This window comes from Protopterus annectens, chromosome 5.part0, assembly GCF_019279795.1.
Source record: "Protopterus annectens isolate FY-2018-M chromosome 5.part0, PAN1.0, whole genome shotgun sequence".
NCBI classification, from domain to species: Eukaryota; Metazoa; Chordata; order Ceratodontiformes; family Protopteridae; genus Protopterus; species Protopterus annectens.
This window is the reverse complement of record NC_056735.1, coordinates 1,640,321,110-1,640,337,064: the sequence shown is the minus strand read 5'-3', so window position 1 is coordinate 1,640,337,064 and position 15,955 is coordinate 1,640,321,110. Positions and strand designations below refer to the sequence as shown.

Here is a 15,955-nt window from a genome sequence, read left to right as displayed (position 1 = left end):
TGGGGATAGGTTTACCATGGTGCATATAGCAGAAATGAATACAACGGCTTATCCATTTGGAAATAGTCTGCTTTGAAATAGCCTTTCCCTCTGCCCCTGCAGCAAATGTCACCAATAGTTGGTCAGATTTTCTTAGAGATTTTGTCCTGTTTAAGTAAAATCTAAGTTGCCTGTGCACATCCAATGAATGCAGAATCCGCTCACCCTAGTTCTGTGGATTGAGAAAGAAAGTTGGCAGATGAATGGTCTGATTAAGAGCCACACTGGATACCACCTTAGACATGAAAGATGGATTGGTCCTGAGAGACACCCTGTCCGGATGAAAATTAATGAAAGAGTCTGCAATTCAGAAATCCTTCTAGCTGAAGTAACTGCTAAAAGGAAAGCTGTTTTCCAGGAGAGAAAATTTAGGTCTGCAGTAGCAGCTGGCTTAAAAGGAGGAAGTGTGAGTTTTTCCAAAACAAAACTGAGGTCCCATGCAGGGGTAGGCGCTCTCCTGGGAGGTCTAAAATTTTTGACCGCTCTGAGATACTGCTTTAGCAGAGGATGAGAGAAGACGGGAGATTCTGTGTTGTTAATGAGCTGAAATGGCAGAGGCATGGATTTTTATGGAAGAAAAAGATAGGCCCTTGTGAAGCATCTCAGTCAAGTATTTCAGAATCTGTGGAATATTGGGCATTGCTGTGCTTATTCCTTGTGATTGGTTCCAGGCACAGAACCTCTTCCATTTGTCAGCATAAGATTTTCTAGTACTAGGCCTTCTAGCCTCCAAAATGACATCCATCACAGGTTTGCTGAGGGATGCCAAGGGTGAAATTAGATGATTAGCCACACTGCAAGATTCAAAATTTGGAGCTGAGTGTGCAAAATTTGGTAGTTTTGCTGACACAGTAAGTAAGGTGTCTGAGGCAGGTGCCATGGAGGAAGGTGTGACACATTGCACAGGAGTGGGTACCAGTGTTGGTGAGGCCAGTCTGGAGCAATCAGAATCATTTTTGGTTTATCCTGTCTGACTTTTAGTATTACTTTGGAGAGCAGAGGCAGAGGGGGAAATGCATAGACTGATTGGTTTTTCCAGCTGAATGACAGAGCATCCACTTTCCAAGTTTTTTGTGATGTATTCTTGTGCAGAATTTGTCCAACTGATAGTTCTGGGGTGAGGCAAAAAGATCTATGTCTGGACTCCCCCATTTGCATGTCAACATGTTGAAAATTTGTGATTCCAGTTTCCATTCATGTGGGTCCATAAGATTTCTGCTTAGTTTGTCTGCCAGAGTATTTAGCTTTCCTGGCAGGAATTGAGCTTGTAGTTGTATTTGGTTGGTCAAGGCCGTGTTCCACAATGCCATGGCTAGTCTGCAAAGGGGGTAGGAATATGTACCCCACCTGCTTATTTATGTACCATATAACTGTGGTGTTGTCTGTCTTTATCATTAACTGTCCTGGATGAAGGTAGTCCTTGAAGGCTGTCAGTGCATTCTGTACAGCTAGCATCTCTTTCTGATTGTTATGAAGGTGCATTTGATTTGGACTCCATTTGCCTTGAATGCACTTTCCTGCCAGATGAGCCCCCCAAGCATAGTCTGATGCGTCTGTAGTTAGGGTTTGGGTGGCAGAGGGTGGAGTGAATGGCAGTCCCTTGTTTTGGTGGCAGGCCTCTGCCCACCATAGGAACTCTAGTTGCAGGCAAGGTATGATAGGAATCATTGTTTCCAGGCTGTGACAATGTTGACTCCATAAACATTTTAAGTACCACTAAAGTTTCCTCATATGCAGTCTTGCATATGGAATTAGAAGAATGCAGGAGGCCATGAACCCCAAGGATTGCAGAATTTGTCTTGCAGATAGCAGGGTTTTTGTGGCCACCTGTTTGAAGTAAGTCACCAATTGAATTTGCTTTTCTGGAGTAAGGTAAGTCATCTGGGCAGTGGTATTCAAGCCTGCATCCAGGAATGTAATTTTCTGAGATGCTACCAATTGTGATTTCTTTTCGTTTATGGTGTACCCTAGACAAGTTAGAACCCTTTTTACAAATGCCAGATGTTTTAGAAGAATGTCCTAGTTTTCTGCCTGAATTAGACAATCGTCCAGGTATGGATATATTTGAATATTTCTTTGCCTGCAAAATGCAATGACTGGAGCCAGGCACTTTGTGAAGACCCTGGGCACAGTAGATAAGCCGAAGGGCAGTGAAGAGAACTGGTAATGCAAGTAGCCTGCTTTGAAGCGGAGGTATCTTCTGCAAGATTCCCTGACTGGGATATGCAGGTAAGCCTCTTTTTAAGTCTAGAGTTACCAACCAGGCATCTTTGCCTAGCATAGGTAGTAACTGTTGAAGAGTCAGCATCTTGCATTTTGGAATGTCCAGAAATGTGTTTAGAGTGGATAAGTCCAGAATTGGACGCAATGATTTGTCTTTTCTGGGTACCAGGAAAAGTCTTGAATAGAAACCTTGTCCCTTTTCCTCTTCTGGTACTGGTTGAATAGCCCCCATTTTCATGAGGGACAGAACTTGTTTCTGGGCCTCTGCCCACTGATTTGGGGGCAGGTCTGGCCATCCATTTAGGATTGGCAACGTGTGGAAATGAAATCTGTATCCCTGGGATACTATATTTAAATCCCATTTGTCCTGGGTAATAAGTTGCCAGTTTCATGCATGAAGTGCCAGTTTTCCCCCCAAAGGGGCGGCTAAAAGGTAAGTGCTTGGTGATTGTAGAGGGAAGTCATTGAGACTGTTTACCATAGAGAGGTGTCTTGTTATTTCCAGATTTGGAGGTGGAGGCACCCCATTGTTTTGTTCTAAAAGTTCCTTGTGACTGAAACCTGGAGCCATTGGAATGTCTGAATTTGACTTGAGTGACTCTTGAAGGGACTGGAAAGGACCAGTTCTTATTAGGCCAGTGCCTACTAAATCTTGGAGGTTGCACTTGTAAGAAATCATTCACAGTTTACATAGATTTAGCTTTATCTTCCATCTTTTTTAACACTTCTTCAGCCTTATTACCAAAGAGACGGTCCTGTTGTAAAGGAGCATCCAACAATTTCGCTTTAACATAATCAGGCAGGGTTTGCTCTTTGAGCCAAGCATGCCTTCTTAGCACAGATCCAGTTACAGCAGCCCTGCAAGAGGCCACCAAGGAATCAAAACCACATTGCAAAGTATGTTTTCCAACTTGTTCAGCTGAATGTAATAAATCCTGTAAATCTTTATTTTCCAGACAGAGATTAGCGTCATTTTCTGTTTAAGTAGTCCCATGATATGCTGTTGATATTTAAGCATATGAAATTGACAGTTTATAGGTTCATAGGTTGGTACTAGGCTATCGGTCCTAGGGCCTATGCAAGCCTAGCCATAACAATTCCCTGGATATTTCTTCCCACAAAATTTACTTCTCTGGACTCCTGTCTAGCAGGGCGACTGACATGATCCCCAGGGTGAATTTCCTATCTCCTATCCAATCATCAAGGTTCCTTTTGAAGAGGGCCAATGAGGCGCTCTGCTTGACATGTATGGGCAGTCTATTCCAGAGTATGGGGAGTCTCTGGGTCAGGAACCTATCCCTCCAGCATGTTTTGTTCATTGTGATGACAAGGTTTAGATCCCCGGAGAGTGTGGCTCTGAGGGATTGGGATTTCTTTAAGTGGAGCATGTCCTACAGCTCAGGGTTTGACGTGGCCTTGTATGTTAAGCAGAGATCGCCTCTGAGTAGACGATATGCCACAGAGTATAGCTGGAGTTTTTTTAGACGGTCAGCGTATGGCATCTGCTTTAGGCCTGTGATTCTTTTAGTGAGGTATTTCTGTGGCCTTTCCAGCTGTTGCAGATGTTTAAAGCCCTGACTGCCAAGATTGCAAAAGTGTAAACCTTCTTACCCGATCTATCCAGCTCTCTGGAATCTCTATCAGAAGGAGTAGGATTTTTAGCAGTAGAGGCCTTAATGCCCTTGGGACCCTGAGAAATGGTTTCAGGATCAGCAATAGGATTTTTGAAAAGGAATTTGTGGGAGTCAGGAACCCTGTAGTATCTGTCTGGCTTACAAGGAGCTGGAGGCAGAGAACCTGGAGCCATACTAGATTCTGAAAAAACATCATCAACAATATCTAGAACAGGAGATATAGCCAACGGCCTATGCTGAGGAAGAAGAAAATCCCTAAGTCTCTTTTTAGAGTCAGAGAAATCCTGACTTTCCCAGTGGAAATGCTCCCTTAGGGAATGTAAAGTTTCCCCAAAAGAAAAATCCTCAGGGGGAGAAGCAGAAGGAATGGAATCTTCTGCATCAGAGCCATCATAAGTAGGAATAGACACATCCTGTTCATTAGAAGAGTCAGAAGAAACAGAATCCTGTTCAGAAGATTCATAGTCAATGTCTTGCCTAGGCTTCTTATAAGGAGGGGGTTGGCTACTCCTGATCAGAGTGATTAAATCTTTAGCCATTTTGATCATTTGTTTTTTAGGCATAGGGGCCTGTACATGTGGCCCAGGCGTCGATTTTTTACACATAGATTTAGATTTTGGCCTTAGTTTTGAAGATGGGGTCGGTCTAATATACAAATCTGTAGGCCTGAAAACACCCTCAGAAGCAGGTGCCTACACAGCGGCTCCGGACCCATCTAAGGTAGAGACATCTGCGGGTTCAATAGTTGAAGCATCTTGCGGCATACTGGACTCCGAATGGTTCTCAGTAGAGGCCTACGAATCAGAAGTAGTGGGTATCAGGGGCTGAGAAAGCATCTCACTGAGTACCGGCGAACCGGCGACTGGCCTAGGAGAAGCGTCATCGTCGGTTTTGGACCTCGACAGTATGTCTCTGTCTTTTTCTTTGCGTTTTTTAGGTATTCCGGTAGTCGGATTGCTAACCGACGACATTTCTGGATAGTTAAATCTCGAGCCAAAATATTTAGAAGCAAAAATATACAGACATTTAATCCTGCATTGATTAAATTTAGCACAAAACCGACAGCAAGACACATTGTGGTCAGGGCCTAGGCAAGGAATACAGTACAAATGAAAATCCTTATGAGGTATTTGCTTCCCACAAGTAATGTAATTATTAACTTTTACTGACATTGGTAAGGAGCAAGAAAAAGTTTCCCCAATGGGGTACTTAGGTTTTAGTTGAAGACTTCGGTTCTGAAACTCGAAAACGAAAATTTCAGGAGCCGGCCGAACAGCACTTGCGAACTGCTTCTGCTTCGGGCACCGTGCTGCAAGAAAGACTGATGTAATGGCGCCGGCTGCATGTTTTATACCCCTGACGACCTGACATCATGGAAGAAGGGACAGCAACCGACACAGGACCCAAGACTTTGTTAATCAGGCCGACTGAGGGCAACCTGCCAGCAGATTACCCAAATGTAATGACTGCAACAGTGAAACACGAAGAACATCAAACAAATATTATAGTGGGCTAAGCAGTCAAAAATAGTGTTATGTGTAGACTGGGAAGAATTATTTCCATTTTACTGAAAGGTACAATAAGTTGATATTTTTTCCTGAAATGATTAGCCCTACTTGTATAGTTATTTTGGTTGCTTGTCAACATCCAAGAGCTGTAAATGTGCACTCTACTATTTTGACAGGATGCAAAGAAAATCTGCAGCTGAATACACTGATTGACAGACATTGCAGAAATTACTTTTGACTGGAAATATTAATTTGCCTTCAGTGATAAACTATACCATAGAGTACCTAATACGGTAGTTTATGCAATAGACCTTGTAACACTAACTCTGCCAGTTATAACAGCAATCAAGAAAAGAGTCTGTCATGAACAGCATTTTAACTTTGCTAAATCAGCTGGTTCAAAGTGAGGTAAATTTACTTTCTCCATCATAAAGTTCAAATCTTAAGAAAGAGACATATGCCTTCTTGGAGGACTTGCAAGGAAGACTCCTTTTAATAAAGAAGGATAAACTGCTATCTGGGGAATGAGTGGTAAACGGGTAGTAAATGCAGAACCATAAACCTGGATTTATGAATAATCCAAATTGTAAAAAACGTTTAAACAGTCTATAAGCCCTGATATGTGAAAATTCTAGATAACGCAGTCAGGGAACCAATTCTATTCCACTTACAACAGTAATATTTTCATTTATTAGGCCTTTTAGCTCCTTAAAGATATTTAAAATTCATAAGGAAAATAACCTGTTACTAGAATTCAAACCTCTGTCCTTAATACTGACAAATTTAGAGTTGCCTTCTTGAGGGTTCAGCTAGAACTTCTGTAAAATCAACATGAGGAATGAGAAATTGAGCTCATTAGCAGCAAACACCAAAATGCTCTTGGTCATCAGAGCACTATTAATATTAGATTAACCATTTTGTGTTTTGCTTTGAGGGGAAAATTTTCAACTGACGATAAAAAAAAAAAAAAAAAAACATTATCAATCAGGTGCTTTTGAGACCAAAGAGAAATAACTGAATAGTAGTTCATATAGTTATAGTGGCAATCACAAACCCATCAGAGGAATGGAGCATTCCAGGGAGGAGCATGTTTCTCAGGAATGCCAACAGCATCGATACAACAAAGACAGTTACCTGCTGAAATACTATACAACTCTAAGAACTTAAAACAAACTGAAAATAGCTTTTCAGCTCCAATATATGGAAATATGATGCTTCACAATCTGCAGATGTATATGTACAACAGACAAGTACAGATGTGACAACAGGGAATGTCTCTGTTTCTGCTGTGCTACAATATTGGTAGCAAAAGCTTCATTTAATTATTACACTGGTTTCTTTTCATCTAATGTTAAAGTGTTGGGGACTATATTGCTATTGGAATGGAGTGACAACTTCTTGTCAAAAAGGTTAACCTTAATTTGTGTTTCTAAAATCTCCATTATGAAAATCCTATTGAAATTACGGCTACTTACAGAAAGGATACAAGTGAAATATTATTTATCATAGTCTTGCAATTTGGATTGTGAAACACATCTATTTCCTCTACACAATTACAGTCAAAAGTCAGCTTTTATGAATCAGTCTTGTATTCCTCATTTCTCTTGTTGAAGAGTGAATAAGTTTTGTGATGTCACTGAAAGGGAAAGAAAACTTTGATAAAATCAAATGTCATACAGTTAAGTACAATAATTCTAAACAGGCATGGAAGGCATTATAAGTATGCCCCAAGGTTATAACCTAGGAATTAAACCTGCTGATAAGGATAGGAAAGTTGTAGCAATGTCAACAGTTATATTTAGATGTGCTACAAGTGTCTGAATAACTCTCACTAAATAAAACTCCATTCTAACACTTTATCTACTGCCCAGCCCTCTTTGGGTGACTAAGTGCATCTACAGGGAAAAAATTCTGAATTTTGGTTCCCATACATCTGTTATGCTAGCACACTCGCATGCTTAGCTGAAGTATAGTGTGCAAGGACTGTGCCCAAAAGTTTTAATATACTGGCCAGGATATCTGATATCCTTGGCAGAGGCATCCCATATAACTTTAGGCTAATGAAACAGTGATCTAATGATGAACTTCAATACACGAATACCAGAATACCACCACCACCAGAGAATGAACTTTTAATCAAAAAAATAATACTCCAAACTCTCTGCTGGTCTCTAATGCATCCAAATAGAACATGTAGCTATGAAAAAATAGGGAGTTAGGACCACAGCAGCATCATGGCAGTGTAATTATGGAAAACATCAGAGTAAGCTTCAGGAGTTAAGTAGTTGTAGTGCCTGTGGCATTAACTTATAAAAGTGACATCCTCAGTAAGAAGCTGAGATCCCTTATAAGATCCTCCAAAGCTAGCTAAGAAAACAAAATCGCCACTAAGTCTAAGGACAACCACAAAGCATTCTATGGCTATGTCAAGAATCTCGATGGCAACACCCAGATCTGCTCTGAGTTACAGCACTAAGGCGCGAAAATTACAGAACCAACTGATATTGCCAACATCCTGGCAGACAGGTTCAGTGCTAACTTTACCCCCACCCCACCCCCTAAAGGGCCCATATCTATACAGGAAGAATGCATAGTCCCTGTAATAACAACTACGCAGGTAAAAGCTGCACTCTCTAAAGGCAAAAACACAGCATCCATGGGACCGGACAACATCCCAGGCCGCATTTTACATGAACTTCAGAACAAACTGGCTCCCCACTTAAGCACCATGTTCAATAATAGCCTCGCATCAGGCTTTCTGCCCACTGAATGGTGCACAGCAACAGTTATCCCACTCTACAAAGGGGGAGCCACCACTGATCCTGGGAACTATCGACCTATTAGCCTGACAAGCCTGGTCTGCAAGGCCATGGAACGTATCATCATGGAACTCATAAACAAAGACATTGGCAACCTCCAAACTCTGGATCCCACCCAGTTCAGGTTTGTGAAAGGCAGATCATGCCTCCTGAACCTGATCAACTTCTTTGAGGCAGTCACCAAAGCCGTAGATGAGGGTAAGGTGGTTCACACAGCCTATCCTGACCTCGCCAAGGCTTTCGACACCATCCCCCATTCTGGAATTATAGCTAAACTCACTAAACTAGGTATAAATCTCTACGTCACAAGATGGGTTGCCAACTGGCTCATTGACAGAACCCACACTGTAAAAGTTGTAGACTCTAAATCTGACCTCAAAGCAGTGACAAGTAGAGTACCACAGGGTTCCGTCCTGGGACCTCTCATGTTTGGTATCTACTTCTCTGAAGCACAGACTAACACAGAAGGCCTCTGGCTAACAAAGTTCACAGATGACTGCAAACTAGGAGCCATAGTCATGTCCCCAAATGATGTGGACATCCTACAGAAGGGCCTCTCTGAGACAGATGCCTGGTGTCAGAGCCATGGCTTCAAGCTCAATGCCAAAAAGTGCAGTGTCATCCCCTTTGGTAAAAACTCTGTACCCATGAACTACCACATAGGCAGCAATCTACTTAACACCAAATGTATGATAACAGACCTTGGGACCCAGCTGGACAGTAGTCTCTCCTTTGATAGTCACACTGCCGCAGTAGTCAGGAAGTCCTTCTGCGTGGCACACCTCATCATAAAAGGGTTCTCATCCAGGAAAAAAGAGGTCATTGTTCCCCTCTACTCGACACTCATTAGACCCATTATAGAGTACAACACCCCTTTTGGAATGTACCTCACAAGACATCTGCAGCAGCTGGAAAGACCACAGAAGTACCTCACAAAGAGGATTACTGGCCTCAAACAAATGCCCTACACTGACTGCCTCAAAAAACTCCAGCTTTACTCCGTAGCATATTGTCTACTCTGAGGTGATCTCTGCCTAACATATAAAGCTATGTCAAACCCAGAGCTGTTGGACATGCTACACCTAAAGAAATCACAATCCCTCCGAGCTACATGCTCTAGGGACCTAAACCTTGACACCACAATAAACAGGACATGCTGGAGGGATAGATTCCTGTCCCAGAGACTTCCCATACTCTGGAATAGGCTACCCATCTATGTCAAGCAAAGGTCTTCATTAGCACTCTTCAAGAAAAATCTTGATGAGTGGATGGGAAATAGGAAAAACACCCCAGGGATCACTTCTGTGTCTCTGCTCGACAGTGGCATAGGAAAATAACTTTCTTGGGTGGCATAAGCCAGGGAACCTTGTTGGCTAGGCTTACGTAGGCCCTTGGGCCGATAGTCTAGTACCTACCTATGAACAACGACCATCCTCTTATAATATCCTTTTTTCAATACAATACTGGATTCTAAACAGAAGAAAGCACTTACTTTGGAACACTGTTAATGAGTTGAGTGTAGTGCTGATTTACTTACATGTGTACCAGACAAGTCTTCTTTTTCCTCAAATTCCTGCTTAATTGGGTCATGAGGGGGCAGTCCCATTGGGTAAACAATCATGACTGCCCCTCGTAGCTGGTCCAGTGCCTCTTTCACCATTTTTGCATTAATACATATGTTAGCCTGAACTTGTTTCTGAAAAAAAGAACATGTACACTAATTTATTAAGCAAACAGCAAGAAAGATGAATCCATCAAAATTACTACTTGTAAGTACAAAATTCTATGATCCTAGTTTCCCCACAAATAAGATCACTTAAGTTAGGAGTTTGCCATAACAGCACATTTTAGGCATTTCAAATGGTATTATACAAATACAACTTATATGGTATGAGCAATGTACAGTTGTGTACACTTACCATAAATGTAGATGTTCGAGTGTATTCACTGTTGCAGTCATCACTTTTGGGTTATCTGCTTGCAGTAGCCCTCAGTCGGCCTGATTAACAAAGTCTTGGGTCCTGCGTCGGTTGCTGTCCCTTCGTTCATGACGTCAGGGGTATAAAACATGCAGCCAATGCCATTACATCAGTTTTTCTTGCCCCACATGTCAAGTGCCCCCTTAATGGGAAGCAATTAAATCTATAAATATACAAGGTTATACCTCCAACAAAAAAGCAAATACACCAGAGAGCTTTTCAAGATAGTAAAGGAAGTAGAGGTATATCAAAAAAGGAAAAAGAAGGGGGCTAGAGGGAGGGTAACCAGGACTGCAATAGTGAAAACACTCAAACATTTACATTTATGGTAAGTGCACACAACTGTACTATGTTCTTCGTGTTTCACTGTTGCAGTCATCACTTTTGGGTAGATTCCCAAAGCTAAGGATGGGAGGAGGAATTTAAATAGAATTAGGACCTGCTAAAAGGCCCTGCAATACTGCAGTGGCAAAGCCAGCTCTGGATTTAGAGAAAACCGGTAGATGGTAATGCTTGGTGAAAGTATGTACAGAACTCCAAGTAGCAGCTTCTAGGATGTCCCTGGTAGGGACACCTCTGAGAAAGGCTGTAGAGGTAGATGCAGCCCTGGTAGAGTGGGGTCTGATCCCCTGTGGGATAGGTTTTCCATGGTGTTTGTAGCAAAAAAGAATGCAATGGCCTATTCATTTGGAAATGGTTTGCTTTGAAATAGCCTTCCCTTCTGCCCCTGCAGCAAATGCCACCAGCAGTTGATCAGATTTCCTTTGAGGTTTAGCCCTGTCCAAGTAGAATCTAAGTTGTCTGTGCACATCTAAGGAGTGCAGTATCCGTTCCCCTTTGTTCTGTGGATTAGGAAATAAGGTTGGCAAATGTATGGACTGATTAAGGGGCCACACTGGATACCACCTTGGGCATAAAGGAGGGATTAGTCCTGAGGGACACCCTATCCACATGAAAGATGATGAAAGGCTCCACTGCCATGATGGCCTGTAATTCAGATACCCTTCTTGCTGAATTGATTGCAAAAAGAAAAGCTGTTTTCCAAGAAAGGAATTTTAAGTCTGCAGTGGCAGCTGGCTCGAAAGGTAGAAAGGTGAGCTTTTCCAATACAAAGTTGAGATCCCAGGTTGGAGTTGGAGCTCTTCTGGGTGTTCGTAGATTTTTGGTCCCTCTGAGGAACTGATTAAGCAGTGGATGAGAGAAGAGGGGTGGTTCTGTGTTATAATGAGCTGAGATGGCTGAGGCACGAATTTTGATGGAGGAGAAAGACAGGCCCTTATGAAGCATCTCAGTTAAGTATTGTAAGATCTGAGGTAAATTGGGCACTGCTGTGGTCATCCCTTGAGATTGGTTCCAGGCACAGAATCTTTTCCATTTTTCAGCGTAAGACTTTCTGGTACTAGACCTCCTTGCCTCTAAAATTATATCCATCACTGGTTTACTGAGGGATGGTAAAGGAGAAATTATGTAATTAGCCAGGCTGCTAGATTCAGTGTTTGAAGTTGAGGATGCAGAATTTGATTCTCCTGCTGAGACAATAGAGTAGGAGTCTGAGGCAGGTGCCATGGGGCCCACAATGACACACTGCGCAACAGGGGGGTACCAGTGTTAGCGTGGCCAGTCTGGTGCAATCAAAATCATCCTTGGTTTGTCTTGTTTGATCTTTAGTAGTACTTTGGAGAGCAGAGGCAGAAAAGGAAAGGCAGAAACTGATAGGGTTTTCCAGCTGAAGGATAGAGCATCCACTTTCCAAGCTTGGTTGTGGGGAGTCCTTGTGCAGAATTTCTCCAACTGATAGTTTTGGGGGGAGGCAAACAAGTCTATATCTGGGCTCCCCCATGAAAATCCTTGGCTCCAGTTTCCACTTGTGTGGGTCTATGAGGTTTCTGCTTAGTTCGTCTGCCAGTGTATTTAGTTTTCCTGGCAGGAATTGAGCTTGTAAATGTACCTGATAGCTCAGGGCTGTGTTCCACAATGCCATGGCTAGTCTGCAGAGGGGGTAAGAATGTGTGCCCCCCTGCTTGTTTATGTACCACATAACAGTGGTGTTGTCCGGCTTTATCATTAATTGTCCTGGAAGAATGTGGTCCTTGAAGGCTGTCAGAGAATTCTGTACAGCTAACATTTCTTTTTGACTGATATGCAGGTGCATTTGACTTGGGTTCCATTTGCCCTGAATGCACTTCCCTGCCAGGTGGGCCCCCCATGCATAGTCTGATGCGTCTGTTGTTAAGGTTTGAGCAGCAGGGAGTAGTGTGAATGGAAGTCCCCTGTTTTGGTGGCAGGCTTCCGCCCACCAAAGGAACTCTAGGCGTAGGCAAGGTATGATAGGAATCATTGCCTCTAGATCCTGTGAATGTTGACACCATAGGCTTTTGAGAAACCATTGCAGTTTCCTCATATGCAGCCTTGCATATGGAATTAGAAGAATGCAGGAGGCAATGAACCCCAAGGCTTGCAGTATTCGCCTTGCAGACAACTGGATTTTTGTGGCCACTTGTTTGAAGTAGGTTGTCAAATGAATCCGTTTTTGCTGGTGCGAGGAAAGCCATCTGGGAAGTTGTATTCAAGCTTGCTCCCAGGAATATAATTTGTTGACAGGGTACCAGTTGTGATTTCTTTTCATTTATGGTGTACCCCAGACAAGTATGTACCCTTTGAACAAAGGCCAGATGATTCAAAAGTATGTCCTGGCTTTCTGCCTGAATTAGACAATTGTCCAGATATGGGTATATTTGAATATTTCTTTGCTTGCAGAATGCAGTGACTGGAGCTACGCACTTTGTGAATACCCTGGGCACAGTAGATAAGCCAAAGGGCAGTGCAGCGAACTGATACTGCATGTAGCCTACTTTGAAGCATAGGTATTTTCTGCAAGACTCCCTGATAGGGATGTGCAGGTATGCTTCTTTTAAGTCATGTTGCCAACCATGCATCTTTGCCTACCATAGGAAGCAGCTGGTGAAGAGTCAGCATCTTGAATTTTGGAATCACCAGAAAGGTATTTAGAGTAGAAAGGTCCAGGATAGGAAGCCATGTATTGCCTTTTTTTGGGTACTAGAAAAGTCTCGAATAGAACCCTTGTCCTTTTTCCTCTTCTGGTACCAATTGAATAGCCCCCATGCTTAAAAGAGAGAGTACTTGATTTTGGGCCTCTGCCCACTGATTTGGGGGTAGATCTGGCCGCCCGCTTGGTGGTGGTAAGGTGTAGAAGTGAAATCTGTATCCTTGGGACACTATATTTAAAACCCATTTGTCCTGGGTAATGAGTCCCCAGTTTTTGGCCTGCAGACCAATCTTTCCGCCTAAAGGAGCATTCGGTTGGGAAGTGCTTGGAAGTTTTAGAATCAAGTCATTTAGACTGTTTTCCATAGGGGAGAGTACTACTACTCCCTGATTTGGGTGCAGAAACCCCCCACTGCTTAGTCTTGTGTGTCCCCTGGGACTGAAACCTGGGGTTTCTGCTATGTCTGGGTTTGGCTTGAGAAGACCTTGAAGAGGCTGGAAAGGACCAATTCTTAGAGGGCCAGTGCCTATTAAATCTAAGAGGTTGAACTTGTAAGAAATCTTTAACAGTTTGCATAGATTTAGCTTTATCTTCCATCTTTTTAAGAACTTCAGCCTTGTTGCCAAACAGGCTGTCCTGATTTAAGGGAGCATCCAACAATTTACCTTTAACATGATCAGGTAAAGATTGCCCCTTAAGCCAAGCATGCCTTCTGAGCACCGACCCAGTAACAGCAACCCTGCAAGAGGCCTCTAAAGAATCAAATCCACATTGCAAAGTATGTTTTCCAACCTGTTCAGCAGAATGCATTAAATCCTGTAATTCTTTATTTTCCGCACAGTCAGGAATCAACATAATTTTCTGTTTAAGCAATCCAATAACATGTTGTTGATACTTTAACATATGAAACTGGCAGTTTAAAGCCTTAATGGCCAAGGTTGCTGAAGTGCAAACCTTCTTACCCCATCTATCCAGCGTCCTGGAGTCTCTATCAGAAGGGGAAGGATTTTTAGCAGTAGAAGCCTTAATGCCCTTGGGTCCCTGTGAAATAGTCTCTGGATCCGCAATAGGATTTTTAAAAAGGAACTTGTGTGAATCAGGAATCCTATAATATCGGTCAGGTATTCTGGGAGCAGGAGGCAAGGAATGAAGGGCCAAATTAGATTCCGAAAAAGCATCATCAACAATGTCTAGTACTGGAGGAATAGCTAAAGGCCTATGCTAAGGCAGGAGTAAGAAATCCCTAAGCCTCTTTTTTGAATCAGTAAAATCCTGGCTTTCCCAGGGGAAATGCTCTCTTAGAGTATGTAAGGTTTCACCAAAAGAAAAATCCTCTGGAGGGGAAGCAGAGGGAATAGAGTCCTCTGCATCAGAATCCTCATAAGTAGATATGGGCAAATCCAGATCATCAGAAGAATCAGAAAAATCAGAATCCTGGTCAGAAGATTCATAAACAACTTCAGTCCTAGGTCTCTTAGAAGGGGGAGGCTGGCTTCCCCTGATTAGAGTTATAAGATCTTCAGCCATTCTTATTTGTTTTTCAGGCAAAGAGGCCTGAGCGTCAGTTTTTTAGGCATGGTTCGAGATTTAGGCCTAAAAGAGGAAGGCGGCATTGGTTTAATATGCAAGTCCGTAGGCCTGAGTACACCCTCAAAAGCCGGTGCCTGCACAGCAGCTCCAGACCCATCCAAGGTACAGACACCTGCAGGTTCCATAGGTGAAGCATCTCGCAACTCTGAATGGGTCTCAGTAGAGGCCTGCAAATCAGAAGTAGCGGGTATCAGGGGCTGCGAAAGTGCCTCACTGAGTACAGGCGTCGTTGGCAGTTTTGGACCTCGGCGGCCTGTCTCTGTCTTTATCCTTGCATTTTTTTTGAATCCCAGTAGTCGGATGGCTAACCGACGACATTTCTGGATAATTAAACCGAGAACCGAAATATTTTGAGGCGAAAATATACCGACGATGGATAGTGCGTTGATTAAATACAAAACTGACAGCACAGTACAGTGTGGTCAGGGCCTAGGCAAGGAATACAGTACGAATGAAAATCTTTATGAGGTATTTGCTTTCCACAAGTAATGCAATTATTAACTTTTACTGTCATCGGTAAGGAGCAAGAAAAAGTTTCCCCAACGGGGTACTTCGCTTTAGTTGAAGACTTCGGTTCTGAAATTCGAAAACGAAAATTTCAGGAGTCGGCCGACTGGCACTTGTGAACTGCTTCTGCTTCGGGCACCACACGGCAAGAAAGAATGATGTAATGGCGTTGGCTGCATGTTTTGTACCCCTGATGACCTGACGTCATGGAAGGACAACAACCGACGCAGGACCCAAGACTTTGTTAATCAGGCCGACTGAGGGCTACTTCAAGCAGATAACCCAAAAGTGATAACTGCAACAGTGAAACACAAAGAACATCAGCATTTCTACACCAGAATCTTTATCACTTTTTACCTGAGGCCACCTCACTGATGATATATGATGCGCCAGTTCATACCTGCTACAGAACTCGTAATGCCATGTTTATGCAAAACAGGAGAATGGGGTAAAAAGAATTACTAAAGGCAAAAGCCCTTAATACCCAACACAGATCAGAAGTGGACAGGAAACATTAAATAATAAAAATAGATATATAGAAAGACAGGCAGATAAACAAACACATAGGCATAGCCAAGCAGGACAACTAGGTCTGCTAGCATGCAGAAGTTAACTGCTTGAAGCACTCAGTAAATTCTTCATATAAAAT

The 15,955-nt window shown here is 42.7% G+C and overlaps 1 protein-coding gene across 1 annotated transcript in view; it reads right to left on the bottom strand.

The window, feature by feature from the left end:
* CFAP298 (cilia and flagella associated protein 298) overlaps nucleotides 1-15,955 on the bottom strand; it is a 497,670-nt gene that overhangs the window by 240,734 nt on the left and 240,981 nt on the right. Inside the window, exon 3 of the mRNA XM_044071424.1 lies at nucleotides 9,761-9,919. Coding sequence (XP_043927359.1) covers nucleotides 9,761-9,919 — 159 coding nt within the window. The remainder of the gene's footprint in view (nucleotides 1-9,760; nucleotides 9,920-15,955) is intronic.